General features: G+C 39.6%; 1 protein-coding gene across 9 annotated transcripts in view; it reads right to left on the bottom strand.

The window, feature by feature from the left end:
• ARID1B (AT-rich interaction domain 1B) overlaps positions 1-23672 on the bottom strand; it is a 327301-nt gene that overhangs the window by 128439 nt on the left and 175190 nt on the right. For 6 of the 9 annotated variants that reach the window (XM_048299613.1, XM_048299618.1, XM_048299620.1 and 3 more), the window contains one exon: positions 16518-16559. The exons of the other annotated variants lie outside the window; for them this stretch is intronic. In XM_048299613.1, the coding sequence (XP_048155570.1) occupies positions 16518-16559 (42 nt within the window). The remainder of the gene's footprint in view (positions 1-16517; positions 16560-23672) is intronic. 9 annotated transcript variants of the gene reach the window in all.

The following is a 23672-nucleotide window of genomic DNA, read 5'->3' as shown; positions in this document are numbered from 1 at the left end:
TCAATGCCTAACTAACTTTCAAAATTCACTTTATAAAACTGTTTTTCCATTGTTACACAATGACTTGAAAAAGGGAATGTTTCCCCTTTGCTCAGCTATGGCAGATGCCACCTCTGGGACGGAGGAGCCGAGCACCAGACGTTTGTGCAGCCCTTTTGAAACCGAAGACTGGCACCCGCAACACTCCTCCTAAATTTATTATGCTCTTTCTTATAGCTCAGCAGTGACACATAAGCAACAAGCAGAGCTGTGAGCAACCTACAGTGACAATCTCAGGCTTATTTTATTTTCACCAAAGAGTGAAAATATTTATATTTTCTATAAACTATTGAAAATAGTTTACTATTACTACTATCCATGCTGCTAGTATGCACAAAATGGACCCAAGGTATAGAAAATCTTTGATTTTATTACTTCCAATTGAGCACATACCACTCTACAGATATGCAGTCAGAACTGCATATCTACATAAGCCTTTTGCAAGATGTTCTCAGTGAGCACACGAAACTCAGAGTGAACGTATAAAGAAATCTCAAAATTGACAGAAACCGAAGCTAGCTTTTCTGCTTACACCTCCTAGCACAAACTTTACTGTGCAGTAGGGACTTTGAAATAATAACAGATAACATTGCATTTGAGCCTTATTTCTTGTTATTTGGGGCCTCTTGCCTAATTTTTTTTTAATATTAAAATGACAAGGGGGCAAAACCAATTATAGAAACAAGGCAAGCTGCTCTTAAACTGATTAGCCTAGATGTCAAAATGGTCATATTCACTTTTATTGAACATCTTTCCAGCAAAGGAAATCCACTCTCTTCTAGACCAAGTGTCATATACAAGTGTACATATGCAAATATGTACACTTCAATCTACCGACTGGTGTTTGATCAATTTACATAGTCGAGTGGCTCACTCAGACTCTCTGTGCTTTGAGGTTACATGTCCCAGAATGTACTGAGCTTGTTGGCATTTTGAAAATTAAATTTAGAAAAACGTATTACTTCACAGTTCTTTCCCCCAAGTTACTAAAATATTTAAGTGTAAGATATTCTACATCTAGATAAGGGGATAAATCAAAGATCAAGACTATGAACTTCCATTCAACACCAGCCCTTTTCTGCATCTTTCATCTCTTTATCAAAACATACAGAGATGAGCCTTGAGGGAAGCAAGCCCTGGAGTGAGACATTCCAGGCCTGCTGAGGTATGCAAGGAGACCACAGTGCAGTGGTCGCATGTACTTGAGTGTAGCAAAAACCATCTTTCACTTTTAAATTAGAACATGCCGAACTCAAATAACTTTGCAGGGCAAAATTGGAAGTGCAAGACTAAAATAAGAAGAGACAATTCTAACCAGAGAAAGATCTGGAAATCTATCCGGTCCTGACAGGCCTTTTTTTCCCCCCCATACCTTAAAGATGTGCCAGTAGCAAAGTGAGAAGGCAAACCCTTCTCCTCTGCTGAAGCAAAGCAATCATCTGGACCTCACTGGAAGTTCATTTCAGATTTTGTACACCACAGCCACTAGCTCTGGGTAGACTTCAGGCTCCACACAACTCTGCGTTTTGAAAAGCTCTCCAATTGAGGGCTCTTGAAATATTTAATGTTAAGCAGGAGTATCCTGCCCAGAGTGGCAGCCCAGCCTTGACAGAGCTGTGGCACCCAGCCCATGGAGCGCTGGGTACGACTGGCCAGGCCAGCGCTCCTCCAGGAGTGAGGTTACTGCTGCAGTTTAGCACAAGCACAATTCGCATTGTGGGGTTGTAAAGGTAAGGCACTGATGTCCCAGCCAATACCATGAAGTGACAGGCATTCTCAATATGGTTGTTTTTTATGTGTGTGCGCATTTGGGATTTGAAATGTATATTTTATCAGATTTAGCAGAAGGATGATCTTTGCCAAAACACGATGAAAGGGTATGCATGGAATGCAATCTCCAAATTACACTGTCATAGTATAATTACTTTAAATCACTGTAAAATATCATAAACTAACTCCAAATTTTAGCTCTTTGGCAAAATGTATATTCACAGTAAAGATCAACAAGAAGAAACTGTGGCAATCGCTGCAGCAGGAAAAAAAAGAACCAGGTGCTGCCATATAAACTGTTGTTTTTAATTACTTTTAATTATTTCACAAGATAATCCAATATTTTAGAAATTACTGCAGAAAGAATTTATTACATACTTCTGTAACATTTCTATTCTAGACTGAAGACTTCATTCTGCCTGGTCTGAAAGAAATAAGCAGCAGTGAGAAAAAACCCCCAAACTACTTTGGCTTCACTTACTGGGGGATTTAGTGATGAGGGATTAAAAATATGTAACCAGTCTTTATCCAACTCCCTACAACTTAAGGCAAAATAAACAGAATTTAATTCTTGAATGTGGAAAGGACATAGCTCTCTTTTTACCTTTTAACACTGGTTTTCTTTGTTTAACTAAGACCTTGTATTTCAAATCTGATGGTGATACGATCATAGCACATTACCCATGCACAGCTTCTCTCCAGTAATCCCAAAACACTATGAGCACAGCCCAGACAAACAAGGGCACACATTCCTTCCTAAGAAGGATCCATTTTAGTGCATCTTCAAGTCCTAGCTCAATCCCTCTGAAGTCAGAGAGGAATCTGCCGCACACTGCTGTCCTTCTTGGCCATGGAATACCAACTTACTTCTCTGCACAGTCCTATCTAAGACTATTTTTAGCCCAACTCTCACTTGCTGTGAGAAAAAGGTGTCTGAAACAAACCCTGAGAGCCCACTGGTTACTTCAAATAATGCTGATTCCTGTGTAAAGCCAATGCAAGAGTGGTGGAATAAGTGATTTACAAACCAAATAGTTCTGCACATCACTACCAGCACCTGGGCCTGTGCCACAATGTGCGTGTGTGCACATGCCTGACGATAATGTGATCCACACCGTTCCTGTATTTTGACTTCAAACTTGTGACTGCCATTTTGGCACAAAAATGAAATACAAAAAGTGATGGCCTAGAAGGAGCTGGAGTACCTGGGGTTGGTACTGGTTTTCTGCCAGGGAGGAGTGCTGCAGTAACAACAAGCTTCTCCCAACTGTGGAGGGGCCCCATCAGCACTTGGCTGACAGGAGGGAAGGAGAGCAATTGGAGGTGAGCAGAAAATCCTGACAAACTCTTTGCAGACATTACAGGAAGATTTAGTGCCCAGGTATGGTATGAACCAACTTATGAAAAAATTACACAATCAGCAATTATCTCTTTTCAGGCCATGCAAAAATCCTGCCAAAAAAAGAGAAAAAAGCCTATGTAACTAAACATAGATACATAAGAAATAAAATTTTACATATATAAATACACAGCTTTGTGTATATATATATTTTATATTTCCATGTGCATGTATAAAAATACAGTTTTGAATATTTTAATAGAAGCAAGCACAAATTGATTTAAATTAATGCCTGAACATAGTGGAGAGCCAGCAGAGTAATTAACTGTGTTATTTATTAATTATTATAACCATCCCAACTGTCCTTTCTCTTCATCTCTCCAATAAAAACAACTCATTGCTAATCCACTACAGCTGCAGAAACTTCCATGAAATCTTAGTTAAGGTAATAAAATAGCTCCAGTTTTAGGTATGGAAGATCCATTTCTGCCCTTGAATAGTTTATGTCAGATTATAATCTTCAGTGAAGAATTTGATGTTATTTCAACAATCCAATACCTCACTGGCACATGCTAGCACACAAAACCATTTTTTTAAAATTACACAGCAATATAGTCTGAATAGGAAACCGGTCACTGAACAAGCTAAATCTGCATGAAGGAGAAAGACTGGAAGAGCGGGATAGAAGTGGGAGGGTAGAATGCAGTGAGCAGTATCAGAAAAATGAACACAAACGAGAAAGGAGGAAGGATCATAGAAATGCACCTTAGTTGAAAAGATTTCTTTCAGTATCTGCTGGCACTTTCTTTTTATCTACAACTAGCTCACTCTATTGCAGCCAATAACCTGAGTGGGCATAAAATAGATTTTTTTCATGGTTTGGATCAACGCGGGATATAAACCACAACTGAAACACATTTCCATGTGCTAAACTCAGCAATGATTATTGTAATCCAATTGCTTATACAGCATACTTTGACAATTGAGGTGGTAGGCACAGGGAATACAGAGCAAAAAGGTAGGTAGGAACATGGTTCAGATTACTGCTTTCCAAATCTACTTTTGTTTTGCTGGTGTATTGTTAAATCCTTTCTGTGCTTCACAGGAAGCTACACACTTTGAAGACAGTTAGTCACAACAACTTCTTTATTTTGTTTTTGGTTTAAAACGCCTATGATTTGCACACCCTGACACTTGCTGATTTCATGCCCTGCCTTTTCCTGTCAAAGCCCCTTCTTGGCTCTCCACACGAGGAAATCTCATTTATCAAAATTCTGTTTGCGTAAGGGGAAGGGCTATGCTGAACTGAGCCGTGGCCTTCATTAAACATGCAGAACATAAACTGCTGACACTAAGCACAGTCAACTTGCAGCATGGCAGAGGAGAGAGGGAAAAAAAAAGAAAAAAAAGAGCAATGAGACAGAAGGAATGATGTGATGGTGAAATAGGAATAAAAGTCACAGTTTTGCAAAGCATTTAAGTCATACTGGAGTCAGTGAGATTTAATCACAGACCTGAAGTTAAGCATGTGCTTAACTTTGCCGAACAGAAATAGATCACTAAATTATGAATGGAACAATCTATTTCTGTTCCTAGGAACACGGACACTTTGTTCTCCAGACCAGTCCCTCAGGGAATGGAAAAGGTGAGGGGGAAAAATGACAACAAAATTGGAGAAAACAATCCCTTCTTCAACTCAAAATACCGGTCCAGATAAAGGAACCGTACATTATCTTTAACATAACAGGATTAAAAAGGATGGTATCCATCATTTAGGTTACAGGAGACAGAAAAGGGCATTTGCCATTATGGTCATTAATTTCAACAAGGTACCAAAGGCTGGGGCTCCGAATAAAATAAAAATTTGTAAATTTGGAAGAACCAAGCATGAGAACAGAAATGCATTAAAAACCAGAATTAGGGCTGAGGGGGAACAAAGTGGCTTTTTGAATTTTCACTTCACTTACTGTTCTTGATATTTTTTCCCCTTTAATTCTCAAAGATAGCTGTGTAATGCTGCCTACAATAGAAACTTGAATTTAATAGGCACGAAGCAGAAGGTGTGTAGCATTTTCCTCTGATCACAAGGAACAAGCACTTAGCTGTAAGAGATCCACAATGAGTCACTGCAGGGAGGAATCAAATGCATCACAGGTACATGCAAGCCTTTTTTATTCTTATTCTACCAACTCAAAATGCATTATAACATACAGCCCTAGGAAAAAAAAAATCAATTTCAAACCACCTAGTCCTACAAAAATATATAATTTTCCAATCATATATGCCTGCATTTACACAGTTCAAGAAGAGCTAAGGCAGATGCAAGGCAGGGGGGTGGGGCGGGAGATAGGTGGAGGGGGATGTTAACATTTCCTCTGTAAGCTTTTCTTGGTATTTATAAATAAGATAGTAATTCCAAGTTGAAATTGTCTCAGTACTAAAATGAATAACTTACCATCAAGTTTCAAACAGTAGCTAGAAGTTATTCTAATATTATCTGAAAAATAATATTATATTAACATTTTCTGATACTTTCACACCTCTTAAAACACTTCTTCAAAGTTAATCTGGAAGTTAAGAACCATAAAATTAATGGCTGGATTCTGCCACCCTTTTCCATATGATGAATATCATCATACTCCAGAGAGAAAGAACTTAGCTCTGATCAACTAGCTCTTAACATAGTATTAACTTTTCTTCCCTCTTGCAGTCTTCTGTGTACATGCAGCTTTAACGGAAGAGAGCAGAAAGCGGACACGCTTATGGCAATGGAGCATGCACCTTGACCATTCCTCAAGAGTGATTTCTGTAGTTTTTTAAAAAAAAAATATTGTATACATTCAACAGAAATCAATAGCTGCTTTTATGTTGAAAAAGTGTTTTTTTTCTTGAGGTCACCTATAAAATAGAAGAGGACAGCCCAATTGTTCTATCTTCTCTTTGAACTTGTAAACAATGCAGTATTATCACCAGCTTTTTTAGCTGTTATTCTGGTCAACAAGGCGCTGCAGCCTGCCATATAAAGCTGCACACCACATGGCACCATTCAACAGTATATCTAGGTCAGCTTGCATTTTTAATGTGCTCCAGTAGCTTTCCCTTGCTCACTGTATCAAGTTTGAACTTCTCCTTCTCACTTTTCAAACCTCTCTATAACTAAGCCAGGCAACACACAGGATCCTAAGAGTATTGTGATCATCTTCAACATTTGTTCCACCAAAGACAGCAGTTCTAATCCTATTTCCTTAATTCCATGCTGTTTCCAAACCCAGCATCCCCCAATTTCCCCTTCAAGATCCTTTTCCGCAATACTGCTGGTAAAAAAAAAAAAAAAAAAGAGGTTACTTAAATAGAAAACCCCAATGCTTTACCTAACGTAATACCTTCCCTCAGTACTACTTGGGGAAGCTTAACAACTTTGACCTTGGCAGCATTCTGCATGCACCACAGCTAAAAAAACTACAAGTTAATAAACATAGAAAGAGCCATACGTAAATTACTGTAAAGCTTTTGCAGAATCATATGTGCTATAATGGTATGAGTTACTTTGATGCAACAAAAACCAGTTCCACATGATTCACTTCATTGATTTCCTTCATAAACAGCAGTTAACTCATTTCTTAAAATACATTTAATAATTTTTAAATTAGCATGTATTCTAACTGCTTTTCCCACAGATGATTTTAAGGCATACATCCCTCCACTGGAGCACAGCCCTTGCACAAAGGACTGAAGTTGTAAAACCACCCTAGATATAGATTACAGGTACAAGGTAATTGGTACATCAGTATGGACACAAGGAATAACACTGGGAGCAAGTTTAGCAGGAGGCTCAGGGAGATTCAAACAGATCTTGATAAGTGGGGAGTGGAACTGGATGATGGAACGAAAACAGTCAGTCATGTTAAATTGAACTGTACAAATAATACTTATTTTGGTTCAAATTAAAATGGTAAGGCAAGTTTTAATAAAGAGACTGCAAATTCATCTGTTGTCTATTTCATGTAGGAGCAAGGATTTAGTACTGAAATCATAAAACACACAGAATGATTGTTACACTAGGAATGTGTCACAATAGCTTACATCTGTATAGTATAAAACAATGTAAAGCATTGCAACAGTATGAAAATCATGCCAAAACGATCTGTAATCTTGATCCTTCTGTACAAGGAAATATTAAGACCCTGTATAATTAAGTGTTCACCAAGAAAATCAAAGGAATGACCTTGAAAAACAAGATTTCCCAGTGTCATTCTAATCTCATAAAATTATCCATCAATATCCCAATTCACTAGAAAACCCTGTCTCACAAGAAGAAATCCTTAAAAAGCAAACTGAAATAATTGAAGCTTCAAAGTTAGAAAATGATGTCTTCTGTAAAAAAAAATATATGTTCGGTAAAAAGCCCTAGATTCTGCACTATTGTCATTGTTTTTTCCTCTTGAAATCTGCAACATGTCAACAGCACTTTTTCCAGCAAAGCACAGCTCTGAATGATGATACACACCTGACCTTGTCCCAGGAAAAAAACCAGGGGAAATGAAAACTGAAATCACATCTGTCTACCCAACAACATTCTCACGGTCCTCTCTGCAATTCCTATTCTTCACACCTAGCACTAGTTTTAACAAGCCAATTCTGAAATCAGGGGAAGCAGCCACATAGCAGAAATCTGAATATTTTTCTATATGTGTATTTCATGCTGTTAAAAAAGTATGCTATAAAGAAAAGGCAAACACATTAACAGTAGTTTTATAAAAAAATAAGTATCTGCGGGGGTTTTGTTGTTGTTTTTTAAGTCCCAATCTGAATGGGAGCATGCTTTCTGTAGCAAGGTGGGATTGGTTGCTGCAGGGCACAGTTCTGGTCCCACTAGTTGTACAATTAGGTAGAATTTACAGAAGAAAAAGAAATCTGGTCTAACCTGTTCACTTCATCAAGGAGGAACAGCAAACTATTTGCAAATATTCTGAACTGCCCTCTTCCCACCCCTAAAGAAAGAGACCACCTGCCTCAACATTTATTTAAAATGTGCAGGTATTTACAAGCAAACTTTGTGTTCCGATTGTTAGATGACTTCTTGGTAAATCTGATACTCCCTCCAAGTTCAAACCGGCAGTGTAAATCAAAGGGACCACATGGAACTGTAAAGGACCCGCCTGATCAGGCAAGCATCACCCCCGTTTACATGTCAACAGGAGGCAGCTGAGCGAGGGAGGATGCTGAGCAGCACACCCAGCCAGACAGCTCAGGCACACCAGACTCAGGCTGCCTGAGTGCGCCCACCAGTTAAAATTTAATGAGCAACAGAAGGAAGACTGAGAAAATAAATTCTTTTTTTCTGGTAGTAACTTAAGTCACTGCAATGTAGTGACTGGTGTTAAATGGTGGGTTCAAACCCTTGAGGTGATGCATTTTCCCACTGTGAAAGCAGCACCAAATTTTGCACTCTTCTGGAATTTCTATGGAGTTAGGAAAGGGAAGACCATACTACAGACGGACTCTTCATAAAAGCAGCAGGGGGTAGTATGGATTGCTGCTGCAGTTGCTGCTGCTGGTGCCACCACAAAAGCTCGATGGTTCAATGTTGCAGCAGCTCATTTTAACATAGTGGCAATCTAAATGGGCATAGGACTGCACAATGAGGGATAGTCATCAATCAGAAAAGCAAAACTAGTTGCCAAGCCTTTACTGGGAAGGTGGTGAGGCACTGGAACAAGTTGCCCAGAAAGATGCCCTGTTCCTGGAGGTGTTCAAGGCCAGCTTGGATGGAGCTCTGAGCAACCTGATGTAGCTGAAAGGTGTTCCTGTCCATGACAGGAGGATTGGAACTAGGTGACCTTTAAAGTTCCTTCCAACCTGAACCATTCCACGATTCTTACTTACAGACATTATTTTAGCAACTACCTAACAGTTGCCATGAATTGCATACACATCTTCTGAAAACTCCGCACTGGTACTCCCAGGAAGGCAGTGGGAGCTTTACATCTGTATCAAAACCCAAAATGTGGCCCCATCTACACCTTGATAACCTAAACCATGCAGTGCTGGAGAGCGAGGCTGTTCATCACATTTATGTATGTCCAAAAGTAGAGATGATGTAGAAAAAAAGAGAGCAGTTTATGTTTTCTTAGCACTAATCCCAGCTGGTTGCAGGGCACTGGGCAAACCACAGGCCAACGATGTCCAAGGGTTCTGAGGAGGGCATGTTTACCATCTGTGCTCACTCCAGCTTGCCACAGAGTGCTTGGGAACTTTGAAAAATAAATGCTACCACATACCCATGTAAACTGCCTAAGCGTAACCCTGAGGCCATCAGTATTTATTCTGCGAGCACCATGAGATGCTTCATGCTGAAAAGGAACATTAAACATGTATTTATGGCTAGTTTGGATCACTGGCAAGAGAAGCAAAAAGGAAATATCCAAGAAAGCCTGACATGCTGTATACGCACAGGGACACTGCCACAGGAGACAGGTCCTTCCAAAAACCTCACCTTGTCTTGTCTTTCCTGAGACTACAGGAGTGTGGGCACAGGGCACAAGGAGGAGAGAACCAACTCTTATTTTTATCCAGCCGATCATGACTTTCTGACAAGTGGGGCTTCTCAGCTAACATATCTTTCTTTTCTCCTATTCTATGGATCATCTTGTCTTTTCTTTTATGCAAGATTGTTATGGAATTGTCCAGACCCACCTTCACTGCACAAGGAGGCATCATGACCTCCAGGAGGCCTGCACTTTTTTCCATTCTCCCAGAGAGCTTTAAAATCCTCTCCACGTGGGAAGCAGGACAAAGCTGTGAGTAGTGGGACACCTCAAGTGGGTGCTTTTTGGACTCACCCTCCACACTCAAGGTGGTTAGATGCACTTTTCTACTGCTTGCAGCACTCAGGACAAAGCTGGACCACAATTAGGACTCTACGATGGACAGAGATGAGCTTATGGCCGTAAATCTCTTGGTGTGCCTCTTAATTCCTATACAACTAACTGGGGGAAAAAAACCCACAAACCACAGATGTATTTATTGAGACTAAACTTACAGGACATTAAGAGCTATTGATTATGCAGATGAAATTTCTAAAACATGATCGCAAATTCTCAGTTTTGTGTTTTCTTGGACTGTCCCAAATAGCATAGCAATGATATGCACAGGTTACTCAGGAAGAAACCTGTTCAAGTTGCTGCTACTTAATCATAAGTACTTCAAAACACTTCGATACATCTGTAAGGGGTCCCTAAGAAAATGAAAAGAGCACCGTGGTCCATGCTTTAATGCCATTCTCTGCCCTTAGAAAACACCCAGCACAGAGGGCACTCAAGAGAGGTCAACAACCCCTAAACACAACTTTAACTATGAGTCAAAGAAAAAAGGTTGGAAAATCCTTTTAGTCATCTGAACACCTCTGGTGAAACAAGTCCACAAAGAAATGAACAACAGAACTGGGGAAACATACAATCCTAACTCTCCTATGAGTAGCAAAACAATTTACTGGAGGTTAATATGAATAACTATCTTTTCTAAGCTAAAACAAATCCAAAAACTTATTTACAACTCCCAGGTTCCTACCTAAGTCAACAGTGCAAAGACAGATGTAAATGAGGACTCATTTCTCTATATTTCCCCATAAACTAAGCACACACAGACAATCCAAGTGTCAACACATCAAGACAGAGATAATTCTGACCCTTGAAAACATTCTCTTCTGAAAAGGATTAATTGGCTTTAAAACAATTTAATTTGGCTTTGAAGATGCAGCTTTTATTAGTAACCACCAGATGGCAGGAGCAAAGGCTGCTTACAGTCTTCAACAAAAGAAAGCTGTCTTAAGGTGAGCATTAAAAGAGAACAGTTTTTTATGTCTACTTTTTCTTCACTTTCAGTGGTTAATTTTCTTATTCTTTCCAAGAAGTACTATTTTATTGCAATCAAGCTAATACATTAAAAAAAAAAAAAGAGAGAAAGAAAAACGTCTCTTGAGAACATGTTTCTCAATTTTATCTCATGCCATCTCCATCTCATAGCTCAAGGGTTCTGCTACAGATATTGCAAGAACAACAGTTTCCTTCTAGGTTTGCACAGTCGTAACTCACAGGCAGCCACCAAATGTATTCCCTTTGATGTCCTATGCTTCAAACCAGAAAGGTGACACATAGCTACACTGTGTAGCTCAATTTACCCTTGGGATTTGAACTTCTGCTATCTGGGATATGAAAATAAGTAGAATACAGAAGATGCACCATGATGTGATGATTGTTGCAATAATGCATCATCTACAAGGTGGAGGAAAGCAAAACCCCTCCCCCAAAAGCATGAGCCTCCCCACTCTGCCCAGTGCTCTCCCACCAAAGCAACCAAAAAAACCACCTTAATAAAATAAAGTAAAAGTAGTATGTTTGGGAGGAAAAATGTTTTAGTCTGAGCACATTTGATTCTTAAAAACATATATCCTGTATCAGAGAAAGAGCATTTAAAAAATGCAATCCATCAGCACATACTTTAAAAGACTTAGGAACAGACTCTCTAAACAACTTCCAGAGTTACTAAATTACGGAGACAAGGTCATCACTTTATGTTGTGTCATAAAACATAAATACAGCTAGTTCCATGAACAATGCTGGAAGCTCCACCACACAGACACATCCACATCAGAAATACCACCCTCGCCGTATTTCTTTAATAGAGCTGTATCTCCATTATGCTGATTTCTTGATCAAAGAGAAAGCTTTACTCCTGTATTTGTCTTCCGCAAAGGAAACATAAAATCACTCCTACAGTGAACATATCCATCGGGAATGAGATTCTTTTTCCTCAACCCCAGCAGCACATAGTCCCAGAAAAGAACAGATGAAGCTCGCTCCTACTTCAAAACAGCGTGAGATGCAGTTGTGTGGTTAATTCTGCCTCTGTACATTAGCAAACACGCCACTTTCAAAATATGAAAGGCTTTCTTCCCTGCCCCGTTTTTAAATGACACCTGCAAATCACTAATCCAGTTGCCATTTATTTCCATATGTCAAATTACAATCTTAACTTGTGCAAAGCAACATAATAGTAATGATTAAGCCAATTACATCACAACACAGCTTAAAATGACACACAATGGAAGGATTAAAGCTCACTACCAAATAAGAGAGTCCTGTTCTTGATGGAGCTCCCCCACTGTGGGAACATAAGTGTCTCTTTTCCTGTTGCACAAACTTGTGAGCCTTCTAACATGTAGCTGGTAGACTGCCATTAACAAACTTATTTATATTAATGCAGCACTAAGCTGGGATCACTGCACCTCGGCATTAGCTGCGGAGGGCGGGCTCTGCAGCCGGCGCTGCAAACGCGGCTTATGGCACACCACAGGTCCACAGACAGGTTGGGACACATGCACGAGGTGATCTCACCAGGCTTAACCAAATAAAGCCTCCTCTACCTGACGTTATTTGGGTCAGGTAGATGCTGACAGTAAAACCCTTAGGGAAAAGGAGGGAAAGGAGAGCAAACTGAGCACAAATATTTAAAAAATCAGGCATCCTGTTGTCTAGATAGGGCCAGACACCATTTGCAGCCTCTGCGAAGCATGTGCTACTGCATTTGACACCATAATTCCAACTGATGCCAATGTGCAGCTCCTACAACAATAAAATGTGGGTTAAATCTTTACATAATAACCAACCTTTCAGACTAAGATTTTCAATTCTACCTCAGGGATTAAAAGGTTCTAATGGAAATTGAGCATCTGAATCTTTTAGGAGGATTTAAAAACTCACACACTCTTAATTTTATTTGTTCATTGCTTTAGTCTTTAAATCAGCATCATTCAAAATGGTTAAACCTTTTACCTTTTACTTCTGCCCTGGGCACCTTTTTTTCTTTTTTTTTTCCCACTTTCTCCTTCTTTTTCACATCTTTGTATTCCTCCTATTTTCTCTGCCATCTGCAAACACTGGTCCCATCTGCTAAAATATAACTTCCTACTCAGCTGAAATAAACACAGAATAAATTGGTACTGTTAGTATTTTACACATCATCATTAAGCTGTAGTAAGATTAATGGGACTTAAAGAGTTTCCAGCTTTGAAATACATTCCTGTGTGTTGACTACAGACTCGAGCAGATATCACTCCATCTATTCACTCTTACTCTATGTTAGCTTCTTGGCAACTAAGGCTTTGAAGGAACTTACTATATATGTAAGTCTATCCTCAGCAGAATTTGAACAAACCAGGCATAACTGTTAAGCCTGTCCCAGATCACCCATCAGCTGTTCATGATTTGCTGCGTGGTCATTTCCCCTACGTCTCTCCATACATAACCATGCATATAACACTTCTAAAATATTGGAACAAAAGAGCCAGTCAAAAGCTGGAAGGTTTTTCTTTAAAAACAAACATGCATTCAAGCACACACACAAATGCATGTGTAAATTAAACTGAACACCATGTGTACCATCTTTGAAAAAGCTGTTACAGCACACCAACAGCTTCCTCCTTCTGTAAAATTAGTTGCACAGAAAGCTAAATGGGTTTGCTTCCTTCTATTCAACCAAAAGAAAGGTTTGGACAGCAATGCAATCAAATCTGTACATATTTATACTTATCAAATGATAACTTTTATTTAAACCGATTGAAAACATGCTTAGATTTTTATGGCCTTTTAAACAGTACTGGTCTCACATATGCACAAAATGAAAATAAAAAAGTTCATATTAAAATACCATTTTTACTCCAACAAATACCTTATGTCCTACATTTGTTTGGGGAAGACTGTTTACTTATTAGAAAGCTGAGGCGGAGGAAACAATTTTAAGGATTACTATTAATGGTTTGCAATTTGCACCTGTTCCATACTTAAGGAGTAAAGATAGGATTTGGTACTTCAAGGTGCTTTTTCCCTGGGTATTTTGACAGTTTGACACGATTTCATTTGTTTTCATTTTATTTTCTAAAATAAGAATTATTTTGACTAAATCAATATGCGTAACTTGATAAAAAGCATCCTGTACCTGATTTCTACACACACTTATGAAGATGATGATGATGATGATCATCCAAGACTCAACCATTCAAGGGGCAGAGTACATCAGCCAGATCTTCACTTTGCCAATGATAACTACAGTGAAGCTGAACAATATTCTGACATCTCATTCAGAACCTTTTCCTGGGAAACAGCCCCATTTGCTGCCAGTATGCATATTTACCATGCGACTGAAATAATCGAGAATTTAAGAACAACAAATGACATTGTACATTCTTTCAGTAGTCTACAAATACCCTTTTTAAAAAGACAGTATTCTTGTATGTATCTACAGGCAACACAGCCTGTCAACAGCCTAAAACTAAGTGGCATCTAAGGATAGGTAGAATGGATGCAGTCAAAAGAAGAGTCATCCCCTGCAGCAAATTAAGCTTCTGCTCTTGCATACAGCGGGGCCCTACAATGTTCCAAGCTGAGACATATGCTACACCCAAACCCAAAAAAGTTCCCTCCAACACTCTACAATAGCCCTGGAGGAAAATTCAGGCTAAAAGCAGGTACCAAGGAAAGCACTGCCTGGTGCAAATTTTTAATGTTACATCTTTCTCAAATGTGTTATCTGGTATTCAACTTATGATCTAATCTATAAAATTAAACATTTTTCATTTGAAAAGTTTTGCTTATACACATTCTTTGTTCGCATACCAACTCATCTGTTAATGTAACAGAGACTCTAGCCTTTATTTGTCATTGAGACAGACAGTAAAGAAAGCATATCTTAAGGGAGAGAAGGGAAGAAAGTGCTTTCGCAGCATGTCTAAATAGACAGCAAAAATAAATTCTGGGATTAACAAGTTTTGGATGATATATTTAGCTTTCTTTTTGATTGATAAAAAGTACATGACATTCCTACACATACAGAGTTTACTATATAACATAAAGCTACTATTACAAGAGAGTTTAAAAGATCCTGATGGTTTGAAGACGAATCTTAGGAAAAAAGATATTTGGGACTCTGGACAATGACGTTCAGAGTTGGCAACAGTACAGATTCAGTTTTGTAAAACTGAAGCTTAGCAACAGAAAACTCTTAAAAGTTTTTGTAGTAAAAAGGAGTTTCAAAGGATGTCCATCAGGATGACAAGACATAAAAACACCTTGCAAATCTAGCCATGAAAAAAACTTAGAAGCCTCCTCCACAGTGCTTTAGCTCTAAGAGAAACTGGCAACAATAATCATCAGTACTATTTCTATTTACCCACCTAGTCTGAAGGATTATGGAGATGAGTTCACAACAGCTGACCCTCAAGGTTTATTAAATATTCAATGAATATTTTGTATGCTTGCTGGGTATTAAATAAAAATCAGAAAATACTGAAGACTACCATATGTTATATACTTCAAATAATACCGGAGTAGCTCTGTTTGTTTTTTAATAATTTATTGAAATCACTTTATCACATATCAACATAAAAATGTACAATAAAGACACAACGTAAATTCTGGCATCATGAATATTTAGGTACTTTTAAAGCTTTTTTTTTCTGCTGGTAATTTTGTTTATTGTATTCCAAATAAACCTGGAGAACTTATTCAGTATTTTCTTGCTTTTCTTTTTTACCTTAATAGTAATAGCACTGCTATTTTTTTCACCTGCAGAAGCATCACAGCATATGGACCTCCAGCAGCAGGAAACTCTTCACTGTCATGATTTAGCCTACTGTGCCTACAATCTCCTTTTTCCCTTCCCCATCCACTCTCTTCCTGACTAACTAGATAAAGCCTAAACACAGTCTGCCCTGATTAAAATCATCTGGTATTAGTGCTCAGGTAAAACAGTGGTCATCACTATAATGCTCACTGGCCAAAGAAACTTGAGCACTACGTAGGACACAGTACATCCATGTAGCTGGGCAGGTCTGAAGTCATCTCTCCAACACACAGTACTGCCCACCACACACTGATCTACAGTTGAACACAGGGTGATGCAGCTGTTCAGTGAACTACTTTCTACTTGAGATGCTTTGTCAAAAAGGGCCTGAACAAACTCAGCAGACTGCCAAGCAGACAAGTACAATTTCTGAGTTGCAAATCTACGGAACAAGAACAAATTCAGCTTTTGGGCAAGTCCAATCTTAAGAACTACTGCTAAGCTGACCTTCCATGTCTCCACATGGGTTTCCACAAGTAAAACTTGCTCACAGGTTTTATACCAAGAACAGGATTAAGACAGCCTGTGTGCCACTCTCAGATTACCACACGTAACGGAAAGTTTCTGAATTGATGGATGCAAGTCACAGGATCCTCAATTCTCAGGTTGAAAATTGTCATTTTCTGTGGCATCACATCCAACAATTCATATTGTTGGGACCTATATAACAAAACTGCACCAAACTACACACCTTGTGTCCAAATGTAGCATCCTCGGAGGCCAAGGCTTCAACCTGAAATTATAAGGAGAAAGATAATTTCAAATTTAGCCACCACCAAGAACCTCTCTCTCCTGAGCACAGCACCACACTCCAGGCAAAGAAGAGATCTGTAAATGAAGGTGCCAGTCTGGATCAACCCTAGGAAACCTACATATGATAGGATGTGCAAAACTATCAGCTGACAACAGAAATCCTCAAGTGAGGAAACTCGGAGAGCATCCCTCATGACACAAACAAGGTTTCTCCACCTGAATGACATAAAGAGTACCTGTCAGTGTCCCAGAATTTACTGTACTACAGCTGGAACATTTTTCTCCATAAAGAGTTCTGACTACACCAAAAAGCTGCCTGAGCACAACTAGAATGATCTGCCATGGTCCATCCCTGTAAAAAAAAAAAAGCTGGAAACACCTGAACTCTTCCCCTCTGGTTACCCTCTAAGCAGGCTGGGTACTTCTGCACCAGCACCAAGTGGAACAGCAATAAGCGGAAACTCTGCAGCCAAGGTCTTGGTTGCAGGCTCCTGTCTTGTCTTGAGCTAGAGAATTGTTTGAAAACTGTAGAATTCAGGGAACACAAGCTCCCCAGGCAAAGGCTGAGATCAGCTGGCTGAGAGATACAGTGAATGTTTGAAAGTCTGAGAAAAGCAAGCTGCCAGGTCATCAAGTTGTGCTCCAGACCAAACCCCTTGCTGGTTGCCACACACTGCACAGCTCTAGAGTTGATATGCACTAATCTGTGACAACAGGAACAGACGTAGGAAAGCAGGCACACCGATTTTTCATTAGACTCCTTAAAAATACTTCACACTTCAGCACCTTTCACCTGAGAATCTCGGTGCTTTTATGAATTCTAATTAATTAAGCTTCCCAATACACCAGTGAAGTCAGAAATGTCATCATCCCAATATAGAGAGAGAAGAGTAAGGCAGAAAGAGGTTAAATAATTTTTTAGTAGTCATGTGCCAAGCCAGGGACACACTCATAAAAAGAATCCCAGATCTCTAGTCTCAGGCTCACAGTTTAACAACTAAGAAATTCTCTATTTCTCTGATTTACATCCTATTTAAAATGCCTACTGCTGCATTATTATTTATACAACTAGTATAACTATAACTAATGTATCTAATCTCCAGTTTAACTTAAGAAGAGTGAAGGATTTAAAGCAAATCAAGAGGGAAAAAATGAATGTGAAGTTTCAGCCTGAAGCATGTTATAATGCCAGAGTTATAAACCCCTGAACAAGAGGGTTTATAATGGAAAGGCTGATAAACTAGCAATGATGGCAGCACTTAAATATATTTATGTCATGATCTAGCAACATATGGTATTTCTTCATCTCTAAATTAAAAAAGGGAGGAAAAAAAAAAGCGGGAGGGAGATAAAGCATTTATAGGAACTAAGAATAAATTAAGAAAATGAACCTTGGAGTTACCCAATTGTGACCTGTCCAGCTAGTTAGGAATGGCAGTAAGAGGCTACAAAGTAGCATCTCATTCAATTGGAGGTAGGAAAAAAAAATCCAAGTAAATAAAATCAATCTAAAATGATATGATATGTATTAGCTCCTTATATTAAGCTTCTAATCCTTTAGGCACTTTATAAATATTAAACAATCAGTCCTGGTGAGACTGATAAATATCCATAATATATTTTACAGATGAAGAAACAGACAGAGGGTTAAGTGACTTGCCCAGGGCCAAAAAGAATAATCAGCTATCGGATTGGAAATAACTGTATGACTGCTTGTCACAATACAGTGCCCTACTCAGATGCTCAGGTGGCTTCTGAAAAAAGTCATTCCACTACCAGAAGCATCTCAGTTGGGGTTAATGTGGTGCATATCTAAAGTGTGAATGCTCATTTTCACTAGGCTTACTGCTTCGGTACAGCATCCAGCTACCACCACTAGATAGACGCCAAAACTTGTTCAAACTCACTCAGCTTCTCTATCCAGTATTATGCAGTCACATATCCCAGATGCTATCTCCGGTCCCATTAATCATAGAATCATAAGGGTTGGAAAAGAGCTCCAAGATCATCACGTTCAACCTTTGATGGAACACAACCATGTCAACCAGACCACAGCACCAAGCGCCATGTCCAGCTGTTTCCTGAACACTTCCAAGAACAGTGATTCCACCACCTCCCTGGGCAGCCCATTCCAATACCTAAACACCCTTTCAGTGAAGAAATTCTTCATGATGTCCAGCTTCAACTTCCCCTGGCACAGCTAGAGGCTATGTCCTCCTGTCCTGTCACTTGTTGCCTGGGAGAAGATGCTGACCCTCACCTGGCTACAAACCTCAGTTGTTCTACCTTTCAAGTAGTTGTAGAGAGTGGATGCTTTATTACTGTGCTACATTTCTATTGTGGAGATTCATTAGGGAAAAATGGAGCCTTCTTTGTGCCACAGGGTCCTTCTCTGACTCTCTCCTGGAATCCACCACAGTTGCTGATGCCTTGCCAGCCCCAGTACACTCTGTCTCCCTTGCCCTGCTGCCCCTGCCTCCTCCCTCTCCTTCCCAAGCATCCCAGCTGGGCGGACAGCCCCATTGAGCCTGTCCAGGGCTGTCTGTCCCCTGCCTGCAGAAGCACAACATGGATGGGATGGCATGGAACCCCTGCACCAACCCAGCACAGATCGGGCAGAGTCTTAGTTTGGGCTCCGAACTGCACCTCATCTACAGAGAGGCCACCTGACATGCCAGGACCGTCACTGCAAAGCACAGGCGAATTGTCAACACCTGGGCTCTGCTAAGGAAGCTCCTGCTCAGGGCCAAGAGAATGCTCACGTCTGCCACAGTTCCAAAAGACATTAATTAACTTGGCACAATGACCAGCACGTGCAAAATCCAATCCTTCTTTTCACCAAGAAACTGAGAACAACAAACTGTGACATCAAAGAGTAAAGCAGAAGTTTATGTTGGTTTAACATACTCTTAGTCTCTTTTACATATAGAAATATTTTCTTTTATGCTTACAAACATAAGGCTCACAAAGACAGTAAAATGGCTTGGAGTGAAGCTAGTATAGATAACAATTCTAATTAAAAATGTTATTGAACAGGTCTGATAATGCTGCTTCTACTTTTCTAAGAATGATCACACCACTTCTGTGATAAATAATTGTCCTCACTTTGCAGATGATGCAATGAAACATCCTCCGTATTCTTTGTTACTACTGTGTTTAACAGTGTACTGGTGTGTTAGTCCATTCATTTGGATTTTCACCTCCTCGTATAAAAGACCGTTAAGCTAAGTAAGAGACAAGTAACTGCTGACACCATAAGATACGCAACATAAAGGACTGAAAAAAGATGTGGGACAACACGAGGTTTTCCTCATGCTCAGCTTCCAAAAAAAAAAAAAAAAGCCAAAATGCATTACAGCCTAGGCTGAGTGGACCCCCCTCTAGTGGGAATGCTTGTGTACTTCAATCAGCACCCATACCACCCCAGTAAAAGACAACATTACTTTAAGAATCAGGCAAGCACCATCTTTCTCTTAATTGCCTTTCAGAACATATCCCTTCCATTCCAATACACAAAAAAAGAACATGACATTTATTATTGGTTTAAGATAATCTGATGTTAATTAAGAACTTCTCATTATATACCTATTTGTAGTAGCTAAACATTTTCTATTTTAGTTGGCTGTTCTGAGTGTACACATGTAAGTATCTTGGGTAGGTGGAGTGTTTTTCTTTTACAGTGAAAAATTCACTGCATCACTAAAAAATGCAGACTTGATTCTTAAATGAAGCACTGTTGATTTCATGTACATATTTATATCTGTATCAGATACAGCAGCTTTCCCCTAGGCACTGCTCTGAATCTTTGCTCCAGTCCACAGTTTCCACTCCCCAAAATACAGTGCTACAGTTGAATGCTGTTTGCCCTGTGATTTATTTCTATGTAAAAGTAATTTTTGGTGACTGTTTTTTGGTGAGTTTTTTCCAGTTTATCTAAAGAACTGAACGGCCTTTTTCCTTCTAATAAACAAACTCTAATAAACAAACTGCAATTCTGGGCTAGAAGGCTATTGTAAGTGGTAAGGGGTAAATGAAGGGGTACTATTTGAGGGAGTATATGTATTAACCATACACTGGGGATCAATTACACGAGTTAGTGGTTTAAGCAGGAGTATCCCACAGCTGAATCACGCCTGTCCTACCTGGGCAACTGACCCTTCCTACAGCCTGCTCCCCACTGCTGACCCTGGTCCAAGAGGAGCCTTCCGGGGCTGGCCAGGATGGGGTCCAGAAACCTCCACAGGGCATGACAAGGTGAACTTCCCACCTCCCTGCACAACTTACATGGTCTCCAAAATGGGCAGCTGTGGCCAAGGGCATTACTGCTTATGTAGTATTCTGTGATTTAACCGTCAAATAGAATAGCATTTAGTATTTTTTTATAAGATGAAAGAATTCATAAACGTCATGTCACCCTGAAGGACCCAATGAATAAGGTGTGGAGTACCCTGAAACAAGACGGGGAGTAGCCTTGAGTCTCTTTTTGTCAGAAGTAACGAGACTTTGTCAGTAGTTTTATCTTGCTTCTCAAAAAATGAGTCATACAGACCTAGTTCGACAAAGAATATTGCATCGCGACCAAGAGACTTACAGTAAATTACACACAGTCATTTTTACCTCCCTGTCAAAGAGAAAAGGAGTTGAAACATAGATAGAACTCTTGAGGTACAATGCTGAACATGGCCTTTTTGGAACGAAGTTGTACAACCTAGTGATCAGATGACACAAAGAATTATTCTAACTTGGTCTTCTTCAAAGCCATTTTCGGCATTGGTTCAGACCTCACCTCAGCCCAGGACCTTCTTGGCTCATCAAGACATTGCTTGAGATAGGATTAGGCGAAACTAAGCAAGAGTCATGGGAAGTGGAATACCATTAAGAGGAGGAATTACAGCCACGCTTAATGCCCACACTGTTATCCAAACAATGGAACATGAAATAGCAAGTACACAAGGACAAAAATAACTAACTCACAAAAGACTTGGGTTACAACAGCCCTCTCCATCTTCTTTGGGGAATCTGAAAATAAGCACTAATAATAATTTCTGATGCATGCTGATTCCTGGTTAATATCCTGTTAACATTAATGCCGAAAAGCATCATCGACCTACATTTAACTACCCAGGCAAAAACTTCCAATACAGCACACACTTAACGCTGGTCTGAGATGGGCTGAAGCTCCTCAAAGTTCACTCAATGGAGCCAGAATTTGCAGCTGTCAAGTGAGGGGATTACAGCTACTCTGGCAAGGGACACAGTAGACTGAAGCAGCTCCGATCAAGACAAAATATTCTGTATGGGCACTTACAGTTTCTGTGGTTCACACATGAGAATTTGCCCAGCTGGCTGCAGATTTTATAGGCTTTCTATTGTCATTTGTTTGACATTATTATTCTAGGAAAATTATAGCACAGGGCCTTCTCTGATACCTAGAGGGTTTTTGCCAACTGCCTGCTTACTAAAAAGGCATGCCTCTGGCTCTTCTAAAATATGCTCAAAACAAAACAAATGTGTAAGTTAATACTTGCATTTTGCAATACTTTTGTTTTCCCTGTTCGGTAACGATCAATCAGTTTAGAAAGGGCTCTCCTCCCCATGATAACAAAATCTAAAAAGAATGAGGGAAGACAGGTGCATCCACTTGAATTACTACTGCCAAATCACCTTCTTGCTGTCAGGGTACACTTCTTGCTCAATTGTTCCAAGACAAAACCTTGTCACGCTGTCCAGTTCAAACTGTTTGGTCTTGTACGTATGTTTGCCCTCTGACTTAACGCAAGACTTGGTGACTTTTTCCCCTCCTGGGGAGAGGCTCTGTAGCTCCAACAACTCAGTGGGTCTCATTAGTCCAGGTGCAGAGCAATACAAATGTAACTCCCATTACTATTTCCACATACCAATCTTGCTGAGCTGCCTGTAGGAAATAGCCTGGATAGCATGAAACATGGAGGATGCTGTAATGCTTGGTGCAGATACACCCTCATAATCCTTTTCTAGCGTAGATTTTCAGCTTTTAAGGTTTTCCCATCAGCCCACCCACCCACACACCACCACTTCTGAACTCATCTTATAAACGAAGGTGATAGGAAGTTAATCCAGTTTTCATTTTTCAAAGTCCTTAGTTTATTTCAAAGATGAATATAGTTACAGTCATTCACATCTTTATGAAATCCACTTTAACTAGCTTTAACATCTCCTCCCTTTGCCATCCTTTTCAAGTAATTTAGGATTCAGTAATTGAGGCAGATAGCTGTCCTTTTCATTGGAGCAGGGACAAACCTACATGACCCACACTGTTCCTGGCAGTTCTTCAAGGACTTACTGAGGGTGTACACAGCTTTACATGCACACTGAACTATGGTAATAAACTTTGGTAACTGCAACAACCCTTCCTTCCCTTTTTTCTCTGCTACCCGCCACCAGTTTTATTTATTTTTAATTGTAATCATGCATGTACTTCACGCTAGGTTTCAGGTCTGTAGCAAGTGAGTGTTAGGCGTGTTTCTTGGGCAATCTTTGAATAAATACACCAAAGACACACCTTTGTTATGACCCTGAATCTATGCCTGAAACAAAGGTGTGACAGTCACATAGTATAAATCTCATGAATTAAGGACAGATCAGCTGAAATTTCCTCACTTTCTATACAAAGGCTGTTGAGACTACTTACTGAGTTAAGTAAATGCTACTGCCTCACAGTTCGACCTACATAAAAACTGGAAACCATGTGACACAGTTCACGGTAATTATTCATTATATCTGGCATCCCCTTCTTCTTAGGCTTTCCCTTTCATTTATTTTGCTTCTTCTTTGTGGTATCAGTCATTTATCTCTTAGCTCACTGGGTCCAGCAATAATAAAGATCAACGTTCTAATTTTTGAAGGCACAACTTTTAGGTAGAAAAAGACAAATTAAGTAACAAAATGATCCCTCGTTAAATGATAGAGTAACTTTGTGTGCTACTTTTTGCTAAAAAGGTTTGAAAAGATGTTTCAAGTAACTACTCTGCAGCTCAAATTGCTTATTAATTCTCCTCATTCTCCGTATTAGCATGTACAGACAACGCAGTGACTCAAGGACGCAGCTCGCTGA

This window comes from Corvus hawaiiensis, chromosome 3 (genome assembly GCF_020740725.1).
Source record: "Corvus hawaiiensis isolate bCorHaw1 chromosome 3, bCorHaw1.pri.cur, whole genome shotgun sequence".
Lineage (NCBI taxonomy): Eukaryota > Metazoa > Chordata > Aves > Passeriformes > Corvidae > Corvus > Corvus hawaiiensis.
The sequence above is the reverse complement of the archived record's forward strand: the minus strand, read 5'-3'. Positions and strand labels throughout refer to the sequence as shown.